The sequence below is a fragment of the Acromyrmex echinatior genome, chromosome 13 (assembly GCF_024713525.1).
Source record: "Acromyrmex echinatior isolate Ae372 chromosome 13, ASM2471352v2, whole genome shotgun sequence".
Lineage (NCBI taxonomy): Eukaryota > Metazoa > Arthropoda > Insecta > Hymenoptera > Formicidae > Acromyrmex > Acromyrmex echinatior.
In genome coordinates this window covers 10,290,957-10,306,408 of record NC_141864.1, presented here as the reverse complement: position 1 = coordinate 10,306,408, position 15,452 = coordinate 10,290,957, and the positions used below count along the sequence as shown (strand labels likewise).

At 34.0% G+C, this 15,452-nt stretch overlaps 1 protein-coding gene and 1 long non-coding RNA gene across 16 annotated transcripts in view; one reads left to right on the top strand and one right to left on the bottom strand.

Annotated features, from left to right (window-relative positions):
* Window positions 1-15,452, bottom strand: part of Imp (IGF-II mRNA-binding protein) — a 150,563-nt gene that overhangs the window by 23,348 nt on the left and 111,763 nt on the right. For 7 of the 15 annotated variants that reach the window (XM_087412622.1, XM_087412625.1, XM_087412617.1 and 4 more), the window contains one exon: window positions 172-348. In XM_087412622.1, the coding sequence (XP_087268748.1) occupies window positions 172-348 (177 nt within the window). Of the gene's footprint in view, window positions 1-171; window positions 349-553; window positions 643-15,452 lie in introns of those variants that run through there. The other 8 variants (XM_087412626.1, XM_087412619.1, XM_087412621.1 and 5 more) reach the window with 3 other exon arrangements.
* Window positions 329-1,441, top strand: LOC147907631 (uncharacterized). The gene is made up of 3 exons (XR_015547179.1): window positions 329-418; window positions 523-698; window positions 1,010-1,441. It is a non-coding gene; the product is annotated as an uncharacterized LOC147907631 (long non-coding RNA).

The following is a 15,452-nucleotide window of genomic DNA, read 5'->3' as shown; positions in this document are numbered from 1 at the left end:
CCAAATACGAATGTATACATGCGGTAGGAAAGAATTTTCATGATTCTTCGTAGCGAAGAAAGAGTGAGCAAAAATAAGACAGCGACCTCTATGAAGTCGCTGGGCTATGAATTTTCTAAATCGCTTGATCTTTTGAAAAATACAGTATAAAAGACCGTGTCGATTACGTACTGTTGTACTTGCTCTTGCGTCTCATAGCTAATGAGCACGCTTTGTGTATTTGGATCCCGCGACGGCACTTTTTCGATGTTTTGGATCTGGCCGTAGTTGGAGAACAGCAGGTCCAGCTCTTCTAGTCGTATTTGAGCCGGTAAATTGCTTACGAGGACTTTAGCAACCCCGCTGCTGCTGAAAATAGAAAATAATACGGGATTAAGCGACATATTTCAGCGAATACGAAGAAGTAACACAAAGTGAGGTAAACGATACTTTATATAATATTAACACATACACACACATGCGCGCGCGCACTTATGTTCTTAATTATACTGTCTAATAACATGATATTAATATCATTAACAGCGTATAACAAATGTAAAAGATATTCCAATACCACATGATCTTGCGTCCCTTTTACGTATTCCAATTCTTGAGTGAGTAGAGATTGAAATGAAGAAAGAGAGCTGCCATAAAGTGCCAGATTTGAACGAGACTGTGACAGAATTACACGGCAGCAAGCAAGATTCCAACGGTAATCGGTAATAAACTTTGAAAGCCGAGTTATAACATTCCTCCCTGGCGGGGAGTCATCGGCTGTTTACATTACATAGCGACATTGTTGTCTTACAATATAACGAGACATATCTGTTGACGTGTCGTCACTTAATAATATTAATATCAAATTTATCAAGTTGTTTTATAATTATAAAACTAATTATTATATTCAAATTACAGAATTATAATATATCAATATTATATATTTAACAACAACTAAGAAAAAAATGCATGCTAAATAAATAAATAAAACTTCATGCGTTAAATAAAAATTAAACACAATTTTTTTTTCCAGAAATATTTTATAGAGATCGGATATTGTCTCTTTAAATTTCAAATATGTATCGAACAACGAGGATGCTTGGTTTAATAGTTGATTTTACAATGTTAGAAAACAATGTTTTCTTTGGTCTATTTACTAACTTTTTTAAAAAAGCTTTCTTAACGACTGTTTGTGGAACATAATAATTTTACATAATAATATATAATGATTTTCAATATTTTATTATGTTGTAATATTGTACATGTATTATTATATGTATTGTATATTATATGTATTGTATATTATACTGTAATATTGCATATTATTATACAATATATATTGTATATGTAGATATTATATTATAATTTGCAATATTAAAGAGATAATCCGATAAGATTTGGAAAAAATAAATTTGGAATTCGATTAGAAATTGTAATCTTTTTATTTACCAAAAAAAAAAAAGAATCTATAATCAGGACGATTGAGAGTCAGTGTGTTAATTAATACACAAAGTTTAATCTCGAACTTTTATTCCAATAATCTTTGAACATTTCGACTCACTTTGGAGTCCCCTTTCTTAGCAATACAAGCATTAAAATTTTTTCCTTTGTCTAAGGAGAAGTCACATTCAAATTTGCTGATTTGATGTTGTACATTCCTAAACACGAAAGGAAATCGTCTTAAAACATTGGATCAAATAATGATAAGATATCATGAATTAACATTTCTAATTAATTGCAAATTGAGAAAATTTTATTGAATATATTTTATTGAACATATGTTAATCATAGCTCGTGAGAGAAAAGACATTTTATTTATAATTATTTTAAATATCTTAATATTTAATTAAAAAAAACTTCAATTCATTGTCACAATTTTACGAAGGATCTTATTATTCCATCAGTACATCAAGGATTTTAGTATATCAGATGTGTGTTATGTCTGACAATTTCGGAGGATTCGATAAAAAGGACGAGTCTTTTGAAGACCTTGGATCATGTATCGAAATAAATATTTTTGCGCAAAATGTTTGAAATTTCATTTTGACCGGCTTTACGTACTTTGTTCGGGTTTGCACGAGCGTAAACTGTGCTTGCACGTTTAGGTGTATCGGCGCGGCCGCCACGACAACATGAATGAACCAAACGGCAAGTAAGAAGAGTACGCGAAGCGTGAAGAACAAAAAGGAGGGTGGAACAACCGAGGGAGCGACTCTCACTTTCGTACGTATCGATTTTTCAGCGGACCGACCCACTCATCGACGATGCCGCGGCTTTCGAGCAACCTTGAAGAAGACATGGCGAATGACCCTGTAGGATCTACTCGAGTTCGAGGATAAACTCTATCGCACTTGCGTGAGATAAGACTACGAGCGATCAACCTTGTGCAACCTAGATTAGCTATGAGCATGTTTCTGACCAGTTAGATTACGAACCGTCTGGAAATATTGTCAGGTCAAAATTAAAATTCCTTAAAAATTGATTAATAGATATCGTACTTTCGAATATTTTATTTAAAAATTTCTACATAAAAAAATTATCATACTTATAGCTGTTTTGATGAATATTGTAATTGTATTATACATATTGTATTAAGACATGCATATTAAAAATAAACATATGTTAATTAAAACTCGAGATTAATTTGTAGAAAATTTGTAATTATATATTTCTATACAATCAATTTATAAAAACGATAAGTTTTAAAATTAAAAATGACAATTCTAATAATATTTGCTTCTTCAGATATATTTAATAGATTAGAGGCTTTTTTCTCTTCATGTATTGTAAAAATAATTTATGGAGAAAGCGAAATGTGCTCGATACACGCAAGAATGCATTGTTGAGCCGCGACGATGCACTTACATGCAACGAGGGATCATTCCGTATTAATGTTGCAATTCACGTTGAATTCATGAGTAACTGCTTATCATGAATTTATTTAATCAGCAAATTGACGATCGATAATGCTATAATGTCGATTTCTATTCACGTAATAACGCTTAAAAGGAAGTGCATGCAACTTTATCAGATAAAAATGCAACGATAAAAAAAACTGTAGTGCTAAATATTAGTTCATTCATATCTGTCTATGATTAAACGTATAAATGAACGTAAAGATCTCAAGAATAAAATATTCTCTCTATTTCTTCAGATCATAAAAATCTCAGAAAATACATCATTTTCGTTTTAATCACAAATAAAATTGTATATATTTGGAGAGAGAAAGATATATTTCTCTTTCTAATAACAATTAAATTTCTGATATAAACCTTTCAGAAGTACATTATATTTACATTAAGTCATTTATTAAGCTATATTTCAACTGAGGAAAGTATATACGAAAATTCACAACAAATTAAGCATACATTTGTAAAATTGAGGAACAAAAAGAGGCAAGAGTGGAACAGACAAGGATACGCTAAACGCGCGGGCGCTCGTATATCCTCGCTATACGCGAGGAGAAAAAGGAGGACGGAAGAGATACGACGGATGGCAAGCAATACGAGGGTGGAAGGGGGTTGGCCTTTGTTTCGCGTACTTCCCTTTAGGGGATTTTCGGCGGTATCCATGACATAGCGCGAAGAGTGCGTGCACTGTCTGCCTCGTGGTATCCGCGGCCTACCACCCGCCGGAGGACTCCTCCTGTCTCTCTCCTCTTTCCCTTCAACTGCCCTCTCCCCCCTCTCCCTCTCTTCAACCCTTTTGCACGCACGTGTGACTCGTTGGCGATTTCGTCGGGTCACCTTTAACGAAAGGCGGCGGGTTTTCGCGAGGCAAGGGAGACGAAAGAGGGGTGAGGAGGAACCGAGAGAGAGAAGGAGAGGGAGGGGGGGGGGGAGAGAGAGAGAGAAAGAGAGCCTTTGCGGACAGGGATGGATCGCAGCGGGTCACCCCCGTGGAAGAGCTTTTGATGTCCCAGCCTAAGACACCTTTTTTCGAGTACTCTTTTTCTTCCGTCCGTCCCACTCTCTCTCGTATTTTTTTGCCATTTAACAAGTCGATGGAGCGAGCATGGTGATCGACGTACTGAAGAGAAAGAGGGGGAGGGTAGGAATGAGAAATAAATAGAAAGCGTGGACAAATTGATCGAAAATTTTTGTGGGTGTCGCTAACGCGATGTACGTGGATACTTTTGCGAAAGAAATGGAGGGAATCTCTCTATCTTTGAACAATAGCATTATATTAGCATTGCTGGTCAATTACTCTGTGCCGATTCTGTTTCGATTAAGATCAAGAGTCCTTTAAATATGAAGAAAATTTCTCTCAGGATTGTTCGAAATGAAAGGGCAGTGCGTGCCCACCGATTTCTCACCAACAAGTGAAACAAGGGGAGAAAATTGGACGGTTACGTATAAATACAGCCCTGCCTGAAGAACCGTCGACGTCGTCGACTTGCGCCGTCCGGACGCACGGCGCCAAAATCGATCTTGAAAAGGGAAAGTGCCAGCGGCGTGACTTCACATACAGGCACACACGAGAGAAAAATCGCTGTGTGGAAATCGCTGGCCAAAGGGCGTTCACATATTAAAATCCAGGAAGTCCCTGCAATGGGATACCTCATTTTTTGTCATTCGAATCAGAACAGGACCGATGCATCGTGTACAAAATGATGAAAATCGTAATAAAATATTCTATTTATAATATTCTATTTTCCTATCAAGGTAGAATTTAGAAATTTCTTATCTTATCCGTCGATACGTTAAACCAGTATATCAATGTAAATACTGACGGAAAGAAAAAAACGTTTAACGAGAGATACATTCTGTCAGTTGCTCGGCAATCAATTATATGCAACTTGTAAGTTAAAGCACTTCTAGAGATGCTGTTATCAGTTGACTCTTTTCTTTTATATGTAACTCATAAAATCATACAATATTTTTTGATCTGTTTAAAAAATTTGGACGGCAAATCACAATTTTTACAGAATCAAAATTGTTTTTCGAAAGAAAAAAAGGTTGGCTTTCAACGAATATTTAAAGACTGATGTATTTTTTTTAGATATATTCGTCTGATAAGTCTCTATATTTATTTCAAGGAATTTTATCTCGATTATCAACAGAAACAGAAGGACATCGATCTAAAATGCGATATCGTTCGAGAATCATACCATCTAAACATATCTTCAAACTCGTTTATGTATCGGAGGGTGGGAAGGCACGTCATTGCACGATTCGACGTGAGGATCGCGTGTAGGTAGGATACCTGCGCGACCACGTGACACGTGCGTCGCGTCGCTTTCTAGTTACGCCTGCGTGTGCGTGACGCACGCATATATATATATATACGATGCCGGCCGAGGCGCCACACACGATAATATCTAATTGTCGTAAGTGCGACTTCATGAGGAAAACCTCCTAGCTTTATTATTATACTGTTCAACAACTGAATGATTATAATGTAATAAAAAGATTTATTAGAAAAATTATAATAAATTAATAAAAAAAATTATTTACTGTCACAGTTAAATATAGAAATATATAAATATATTCCTCATATTATTACATTGTGTGTCGCATATAATTTTAAGATAAAAATAATCAATTGAATCAATTAAAAACAAAAGACGAAAAAGATTTAAGAAGAATTCAAGATGTAGAATCGGTTTTTTTAAATATATCTGATACGATTTACGAGTCGTGTTTAAGATAGATACGGAGAGGGATGATTAAAAATTTTAAATTATTTAAATATCGAAGTAGTGATATAAAAAGCAAACGCATTCCAAAAGGAGACTTGCGTATTTTAATCGAAATGATAGCTTCATATCGGTCTATGGAAAAGTAAAGACCGATGTCTCGTCGTCATGCTATCTATGGATAAGGTAGATAGATAAGGTAGATGTTCAACAGGGGGTTGTTAATATTGACACTGGCAACTAGTTCTAGTTAGAGCCACCACCTTATTTTTACAGTGTCGACGGTATGTATCTGCGGCAAACCGCCGTGCGTCAGCCAACTTCCAGAAATTTTTCCGCGATAAGCATGGAAAGAGAGTTAGTACTTCACTACAGGAAACCGACAATATGCGTCACCGGATATCGAATTAAGGGTAACACGATGAGATATGGTGTAATACGATGAGAAAAGTATATAATAATATGCCAACAACTAATCAACAGAAATGAGCCATAATCCGAATATTTTTTTGCAAAGTTGTATAAAAATGTATCATTTTTAGTAGTGATTAGTAATTGTGTGTGCCCTTAATATTGAAGAGATCAATGAACGAACGTCCTCAATCGAAGCGGATGTTTTCGCGATTATCTGAGTCAAATCGTTATGCAGGAAATTCTTGAATACAAAAGCAAATGAAATGGAAATTAAATTGCGTAAGGTATAATGACGTGTAAAAAAATGTTACAGATAAACAATTAGAAAATTATGAAAATTATTACATCGGTTTTGAGTATATTATTTTTCCTTATATTATCATTAAAATAAGAACACAAGAATTTTTTGTTTGATATTAAAATTAATATATTAATGAATTTTGTTGAAAAAGCTTTTGCTAATTGTTGTCTTATGTCAATGGAGTCATGTGATAGCTTTAGCTAATTAACTAAAAATCTGAAAGTCCGATTTCTAATGTCAAAACAGCGACAAGAGTTAACTCCGACTCATTTTTATACGAGCATGATGACAATATTATGAAACCGATTATATATACAATATACAGCGTAAGGCACTACACAAACAGTACAATTCATCATAAGAATTTCTTCTATACTTTTTCACATTTTCCCTTATTTTCATAATTATGTGACACGAATAAAAAAAGAAAAATAATACCGGAAAAAGAAAACAAATACTTTTGCCAGAATCGACCTAGTTAAGAATTTTAAACAGAGTTTCCATAGTCATGAATACAAAATAATATGAATTCAAATCAGATATATAAACGACTTTCACTCTTTGAAGAAAAAGTTTATGGTGTCGAGCGATTTATATATGTGCGCATTTAGAGAGAGAGAGAGAAAAATAAAAAACTGGAACTAAAATATTATATATTTCCAATATTCTTAAATTATTTTCAGTAATTCAGTCGCGATTAAGACATTTAATAAATATTTTTAAATGTCAAATCTAATTCGATATATAAATAATATAAATTCAGAGCTATTATAGCCTAGCTGGTTGATGTTAGCTGTTTATTTATTAATATGATATAATAATGAAATAGATTAAATAGATTCAAATGTTTCAAAACTATAAATGTAGTTCTTTTCAATAAATAAATTAATGAGTAACTAAATTCGCGTGTTAATAGTATAATCTTACGCTGCGAGGTCTTCTACTCATTATATTGTCAGTATTATCGTCTTTGTGTTTTTCAATTTGTTAGCGTTCTATCTTATGGTGTGTCAAGTTATAAAATTTGTAGACTTAAGACAGAGAAATTACAGTTTTAACCAGGTGTCAAATCTAATTTTTTCTAACGCGTACAATTGTGAAATTGTCTTGATAAAAATATTAATTTAAGATATTCTATATTTCTTGGATTTGGACTCAAATAATAACAAATTTCTAACTTTTAAATATATTGGTTGGCTTTTGTAGGAAATAACTTGTTTTTTTTTTGTTAGAGAAGAAAAAAATTTTAGATAGAATATTGAGAACAATAAATCAAATCAGAAAAAGAATTTATAGCAATAAATTGTCTACGTTGAGGGTCTAAATGCACCACTAGATGCAGGACGGGTGCATCGACACGATTGTGGTAAATTGTAGGAGGGAGACGATAACGATGTCACGGCATCACTTGGAGATAAAAATGAGGAGATAGGAAAGAACGCAATAAGAGATAGAGAAGAGCGCGGTAAGAATGTAAGAGATAACGAGTAGCGGCGGTGATATCAGAACCAGGAATTGCATAACATTTGCGAGTAATCGCGAGCATCTGAGAGCATCAACGTATCAACGCTTCGCGAATATATATTAGTTATAGTATAGACGTAGTATATTGTTCTCGCAATTATTATTGCTTTATAATTACGATGTATTGGCGCGACGCGATGCGATAATTTAATTCAATTGTCGCGGTGAGAAAATTGTACGTTGCGTATAACCGGGACTTATAGTCCACCAGTCCAATATATTTTGGTATGGAAAAATACCAGTCTATGTCTATAGATAGATAGCACAAAGTTGTTTATAGACTTTCTTGAACTATAGATAATATATAACGACTCGCTGTCTGGAAAGATACGATTTGTACTCACATAAAAAGTTAAAAAGGCAGATGAAAGATATAACTAAAAAGAGAGATAAGAAAATATACACACACACGTGCTTTCTCTTTAATAATAATAATAGAAATAATAATAGAAACAGTAATTTTTGCCAAACCAACAATTTATAGAATACTAATGCTAAATCGAGCACTGACCTTTCATTGTCAATAGCTATCGTTAAACTGCCAATATCTATATCTACATTTATATTAAAAAAAAAAAAAAACAAAAAAAAAACAGCGAATGATGATTTATTCGTCCACCGTCTCGTCGTATCTTTAGAAGATAATCACTGGTGAGTTATCCACGGTACTGTACGTTCACAAAACGCGTCTGTTGCGCATCAGGAGTTCCAAGAAATGTCTTCGACTCGAAATAGTCCAAAACCCGCGTCACTTTGTTTATCGAAATGACTTGACATTCCGGCCGGCTAGAGTTATGCGCGGCTCCGATCGTGATTTCCGATCATTCAGTGGACAACGCGAGATCCATACAGAGAGAAGTGGACGTCACGCGACCGCGGTGTCAGCGACCGACGTCATTCGGAATGCACCAAGCGATGACAGTGGGCGTATTGGAAACGGTGAGTCAGCGTCGGAATTATTAACGGATAGCTCGTAGTACCCTACGTTCATTCAACGGCGCCTCGGAGCGAACTCCTCGTGGACGTTGGGGTTCCCTCGATTGTTTTACGACGAAGAGCTGCGCTGTGTCATTTCTCTTTCTTATAGGGAAAATAACGAGGTCTCCCTCCCTCTGGCGCGAGATAGATCAAAGCATGAATACTTAATTGCAATTTTTAAGGCGGAAGCACAAAGTTTTGCATAACGCATAATGCATAAGAAAATGGACCAAGCAAAATCCTTCATTTACTTCCCTTCCAAATAAAAGATTCTTAATTGATTGCTTTTCTGCTTTATGCGTTATGCATAAGACTGTTCTCCCGCCTTTAGCAGGGTTGTCACAAATTCTTCTCATCTTAAAATTCCATAACTTTTTTCCCCTGATTTACAGACAAATTTTCATAATTCTCCCCGATGCTTTTTGTGTGTTGAACATTTCAACATTTTGAAATTTTTATTTTCACCTTGATTTGGAAATCATCGAATATTTTATTGAGAGAGCAACTTAACATAGAGGACAATGTAAATTACTATTAATATTACTAACACCGTTTTCATTTAATTGTTAAGTTGATAGTATTCCAAAATTGCGTAATGTATGGGTATTCAATTTCTTTAAAGCCAAGAATTTTAAATAAAGATAAACTTATTAATGGCTCAATAATAATAAACAAAAATGAATAACAAAAGAGCTAAGAGCCAAATTTTATATTTAAATTCTTAAAAATATATGTTTCGACCTATTTGTCAGGTCATCCTCAGTGTATACATGTCGATAAATTAATACAAATTTAATAAAAATCATAAAACGGTTAAATACAATTTCTGCAAATTATAGTTATGCAAAGTGATGGATCTGTTTCTTCATATCTATTTTCAGTCGCAACAATGCAATGCTTTCAGTCTCGTCATCTTCGTAGTTACATTCTTCTATTACATCGGTCGCAATTTGTCCGTAATGATAATAAAATTAATTGAACATGTAGAGTTATTCCGTGCAAGCACACATTCTGTTATCAAATTTTAATATCATGTATTATAAAAATGAAACTGACAATGAATAAATGATCGTTATATTCAAAATTCTTAGTATATATAATCCTTATTTAATTGACTATTTAATTAACTACATTAAAGTATGCGTGATAAATAAAATTATTATACATATACCTCAACGTGAAGATTTAGCCAGAATAATCCAGTGATTGAAACAACACGTTAAATTAATTTAAGAATTTTAATTTTCTAGAAGATTTTGCAAAATTCCCTGATTTCCTGACCTGGTTTTTAATTTCTATTATTTTCCTGATTGCCTTTTGTGCCTGATTAGCATTAATCTTGGCATTAATGTTCGATTTCGAATAACGGTAAGAAGTCGTTCGTCCGATCGTGGCTTTCTTTTTTGCGATGGATTTTGTTACACACGCTTGATTTTGAAGAGGAAAGGTATCGAATGCGACTGTTTGCGTTCGATATCGCACGTTACGGTCGCGCTGGCGGACGGCAAGGAAACGATCGATACGACAGGTACACATGGATAAAAGTAGACACATACGTGCGCCTTCAGATATACATATATTAAACGGTCAGGTATAACGACCCGGCCCCATGTTCGATCGCGCGAAACGCCGTTTCGATGCCGATAAACTCTGCGCTCTTTTTCCTTCTTCTCTCTCTCTCTCTCTCTCTCTCTCTTCGTCCTTTTTCGCCTTCTTCCTTTTTGAGAGCTTCCGTGAGAAAGCGGCGGATGGCCACGGCGATTCAGGCGTGTAATAGAAAGCGATTTTCTGTACGAGATGCACGGACTCCAGTCGATCGAGCTCATCGATAGTACCCATGTCTCGCTCTGTCGAATCGGACATTTTACATTTTTAAAGCAGAAGTTAATTCTACGTTTATATACGAATTAGTGTTCTGCAATCACGTTAACCGCTGTTGTCACTACTCTATTACGTCGATAATCGCTATCGGCAAGAAACGTGCCGATGTGATTTTATATCCTCCGGTTATAAAAAAAAAATATGTCGCACTTTGACTTGTCGTTTTCCGTTAATTAAAAGCTATACATCTTAAAATATAAGGAATTACTAATTAAAGATTAGCTATTGATGAAGTCAGATTTTAGAATCCTGGATTTTGTCGAAAGAATCAAATTAATCACCTATTCTCCTTCAAAAATTAGCAATTTTTAAGAAAGTATAAAAAATGGTAATGAAATGATTGAAAAGATATTTTGAAGTCTGTACTTTTCAGATAGTTATCTAAATTACCAATCTGAAAAGTAGAGACTCGAAGCTTTAAAATGCTTTTTGAATTATCCCATTGTAATCATTTTTGATGAAATTATACTCCCTTGAAAATTGTTTGATTTTGGAGAATAGAATAGATAATTTGTTAATTTTTTAGCGTAGTGTATAATAATAAAAAAAATAATATTAAATTAATATAAAAAAAATTTAATTCATTTTTCCTGGAATTACATCGCATTGATTCAAAAAGAATATCTCATGTTCAGAAAAAGATAAAAATTGGTTTTCAACCGACAAAGAAATCTGTGGAAAAATTTATGATTGATTAAAAGACAACTGGCTTAAAATGAAATGATTTTGATATTAACACCGGGATCCCAGTTCCTTATTATGTCGCGACCGGCCTGGATATAAAGACCGCTAAACGGTCGCCTTTATTTTTAACTTTGCGTCCAGAGTTCTGCGCGTCGGCAGTTGGCCGACGCCATGAGACAAAAGCGCGTGTTTATTTGAGCTCAATACTATCGAGCTGTCGTTCGGAGTCGCGAGCGACCGGACACGAATCGGATCGGACCTGATCGTTCGGTTTTTGCCGGAAGGCTTGACCTGGTTAAGTTAAAACCTTCAGGTATTTTACCGTCGCGTTCAACCCTTTCAACCTTCATATCACATTTTTCTTCGTTTGTAATGTGCAAACGTATATTTTTAGTCATATCGTTTCATCGATGTGCTCCGAGTTACGACTTGTATGTCGCTTATCGGTATCTAAAGTGAATTAATAAACAGAGAAAGAGTCCAAGGCGTTGTATTTCGATTTTATCAAAAATAGACACAATTTCTTGCGTTTTATATTAAAAAAAAAAAAAAAATTAACACATTTCTTGCATGTTATATTTAAAAAAAAAAATAGATGCATTTTCTCATGTTTTACATTTAATAAAAAGTAGACATATTTTTTCCTATTTATATTAAAATCTTTTCAAACCCCCCGATAAAATAAGAGAAAGTCATTTGTGTGTATGTGTGTTTTCTGAACATACTAAACAGGTATACCAACGTAAGATGCTATTCCTTCGAATCGTTTTATACGCGATTTAATGACAGAAATATTATATTTTAGAAATATTAAGATTACAAAGCGGAAATAATTTGCGAGACACTTTTTCTGAAACGAGTAGGGACCTGAAAGGATGCAATTCGTGCATATCGCGTATGACGCTCGACAAGACCATCGATTGAGAAGTATATTAACAAAGTTTCTACCGGGTGCTCCGGCGATCGTCAACCGTACATCGTCTCGCGATCTGCCTTTTTCACGTGTCATGCGAGAAAAATAATTCTTTGATGGATTACCCGATAAATCGTGTGTATGTGTGTATGTGTGTATGCGCGCGCATTAATGTGTGTGCTTTTACCTTAACGAGCCGCGTGGCCTCCGAACAAAAGGGCATCGATTATATTACAAGATCACGTCATGCTGCGCGCCGGCGATACGGCGATTATGTCACGGCGATTAGGCGCGTATCAAAAACACGCGCGCATACCACGGTATATATCTTCCCTTCTTCCCCCCCCTCCCCTCTCCCCCTCCTCCCCCGCCCGCCTTTCCTTCTCGGATGTTTATTATGCTGCAGTTATTTTGTGATAGCGACTGCTTAACGGTATATACACGCTGTACTAATTTATGTGACACCGCCGCCGAGAGGTGTAAAATACTCTCGAAAGAGCATCGATAAATTTTCTTTCGACATAATAAAATATATACATATATATATATATATATATATATATATATTAGGTGTTGGAATTAATTCGTAGCGTTTTACAAGTGATGGGAAGTACTTTCATTAATGTATTTTTTAATGCTCATGTGAAATAAATAACATTCTTTCATTAAAAAACGCTACGAATTAATTCCAACACCTAATATATATATATATATATATACTTTATAAAATTCCTTTCTCCATTCACGAAGCGAATAAGAAATATTAAGAGAACATTGATTAACGTTAAAAGCGTCGTCGAAATGTTATATCACTGTAATGAGATTTATATTCGTTTATATTACTTCTTTTTTATCGTAATGTGAATTAATTTGTACCATTTATATAGAGATACGATTGCGATTTTAAAACACTTATAATGTTTCAAGGCTATTCATTCTCTTCTTTATCCTTATACTCATAATATGAAGGCTCACAGATACTTATTTTATAAATTAATAAATATATAATATAAAAAAAAAATATAAAAACTAAAATAAAATAATAGCAATTAGTTTGATTATATTTCGCTATCTTCTAACTTTATGGTCGATTTAACGAAATGTGAAATTTATCTTTTGCTTTGCGAACACTTTTGAAAATTTATTACGACATGTGATATTATTTAGATACTTGGAAAGATACACCTTACGTTTCAAAGATAATGTATATGTATATGAATAACATTGACGACAATTTCCGGCCGATTCGCGGAAGACTGTGATAAAAAAAAAAAAGAAGAAGGCGTGCGATGAATCAATGCCGAAGAAATGTATCCTTGTTGCGAATTTGTTCAGAAGCTATGCGAACCACGTCGACATGGTGACGTAATCGTCGCAAAAGATTCACTGTTGTCTTATCAGAAGGATGCACTTTGCTGCCACGAAGAATGAGGTAAGAATTGGGACGAGTTGACGACTTCCAAGTCATAGTGCAACATAAAGTTTATAGCTGAACTGGCATACACTTTTGAAATTTAAAATGACATAGACATATGTTTGACATTTGATGAAAACGAGAAAGTTCCAGTGAAGTCTAGGGCAGGAATAAAAGCAGATTTATAGTGTCGCAAGAATTCGTAAAGATGTCGATATTTAGTAAAAGATTAATAAACAATACACTGCCATTTTGTTTCTAAATATTGGATGCGTTCAACAGAAAAAGCACCTTTGCAACTGACGCAAGTTTTTTTTAATATAATTGGTTTATAGTGCTTGCATTTGATTTCTCATGAATCTAAATGTAAAATGTATAAATCAATCATATTGAAGAATCTTGCAATAATTGCAAAGCTGCTTTTTCTCTTGTACGCTACCATTGTTTTTAAACCCGAACTCTTTTTCTCTTTGAAATGCAAGTCGGATTTTATTTAACGGCATATCTTTCTATTTTTTCAAGTATAAAATATTATTATTAATAGAAGGCAAGTACTCTTCGTATCGTTACATATATACATCGGGAAATGACACGTCGAACTTATTCTGGAACGTCGAAATTCACAATGACGACGTGGTTCTACATATGCGACACTGTTGGCCCGAGTTCAGGATATTTCTGCTGCGACGAAATATCGTTACGACCGTAAACCTTATTATACATTATCTATGTGTCTATGCGTGTGTAACCTATGTCGAGTGTAACCCAGATATATCTTCGTCTTTAGTTGCAGCACGCATGTATAATACGTATCAAAAATAATATGTATAATATATATAAAAAAATAACAATTTCTCGAGACACACAATATTTCATATTTTTTAAATATAAAAAATTTGTTATTAAAGGAATCCCAAAGACGATTAACCATATTGTAAATAGCATTTATAGACGATTTACATGTCATTGACACACACATACTATTATATTAATATCTCACACATGCACATAAATTTTCGTATAACAATAATTTTGATTAGATTTCCAAGTCCAATTTTAAAAACTCCACGTTGTTTCTTCGTGCAAACTACTGTCTGTGGATTATTTCGTAAGTACAGATTCCACAGCTTTTATACAAAGCAAATGTTGTTACGTTATGATAGCTCTAGAACGCTATATTCACACAAAAAATATTTTGCTACTCCAGCTAGAATTGTAGCTGTTTTTTGTATCTGATAGAAAATTATGTACCATACGCATAGAATTTAAATCTAAATTCTATCTTTGCCACCTATACGATTAGATGCAATATATCCAATATCGCAGTACTTAGAAATTTATCTATTCCAGCTATTTTTCGTATTTAGATAATTTTCACTGTAACTGCAAGATCATTTTTTTGAATGTTGGAGTAAGAAGTGGTAAAGAAGATCTCTATTTCTTGACGTTTTTGTTATAAATTCCATCTCACAGACACGTATTAATGTGTATACTTTAATCTTGGAAAAGGACTTTTGAATCAATAAAAGAGGAAAAAAAATTGTTATACCAAAATTATATTTAGTTTAGTAAGTCGGTAATAGTGGCGATTTTAGGATCATAGGCTTTAAAAGGCAAAATAATAATAAATTAACTCCAAAAGCTATTCAATTTTTAAGAATAGAATCACGGATGTTTACTAATTGTAATAGCGTTCATTAACGCGACCGTCTATGTTAAACGCACTTGT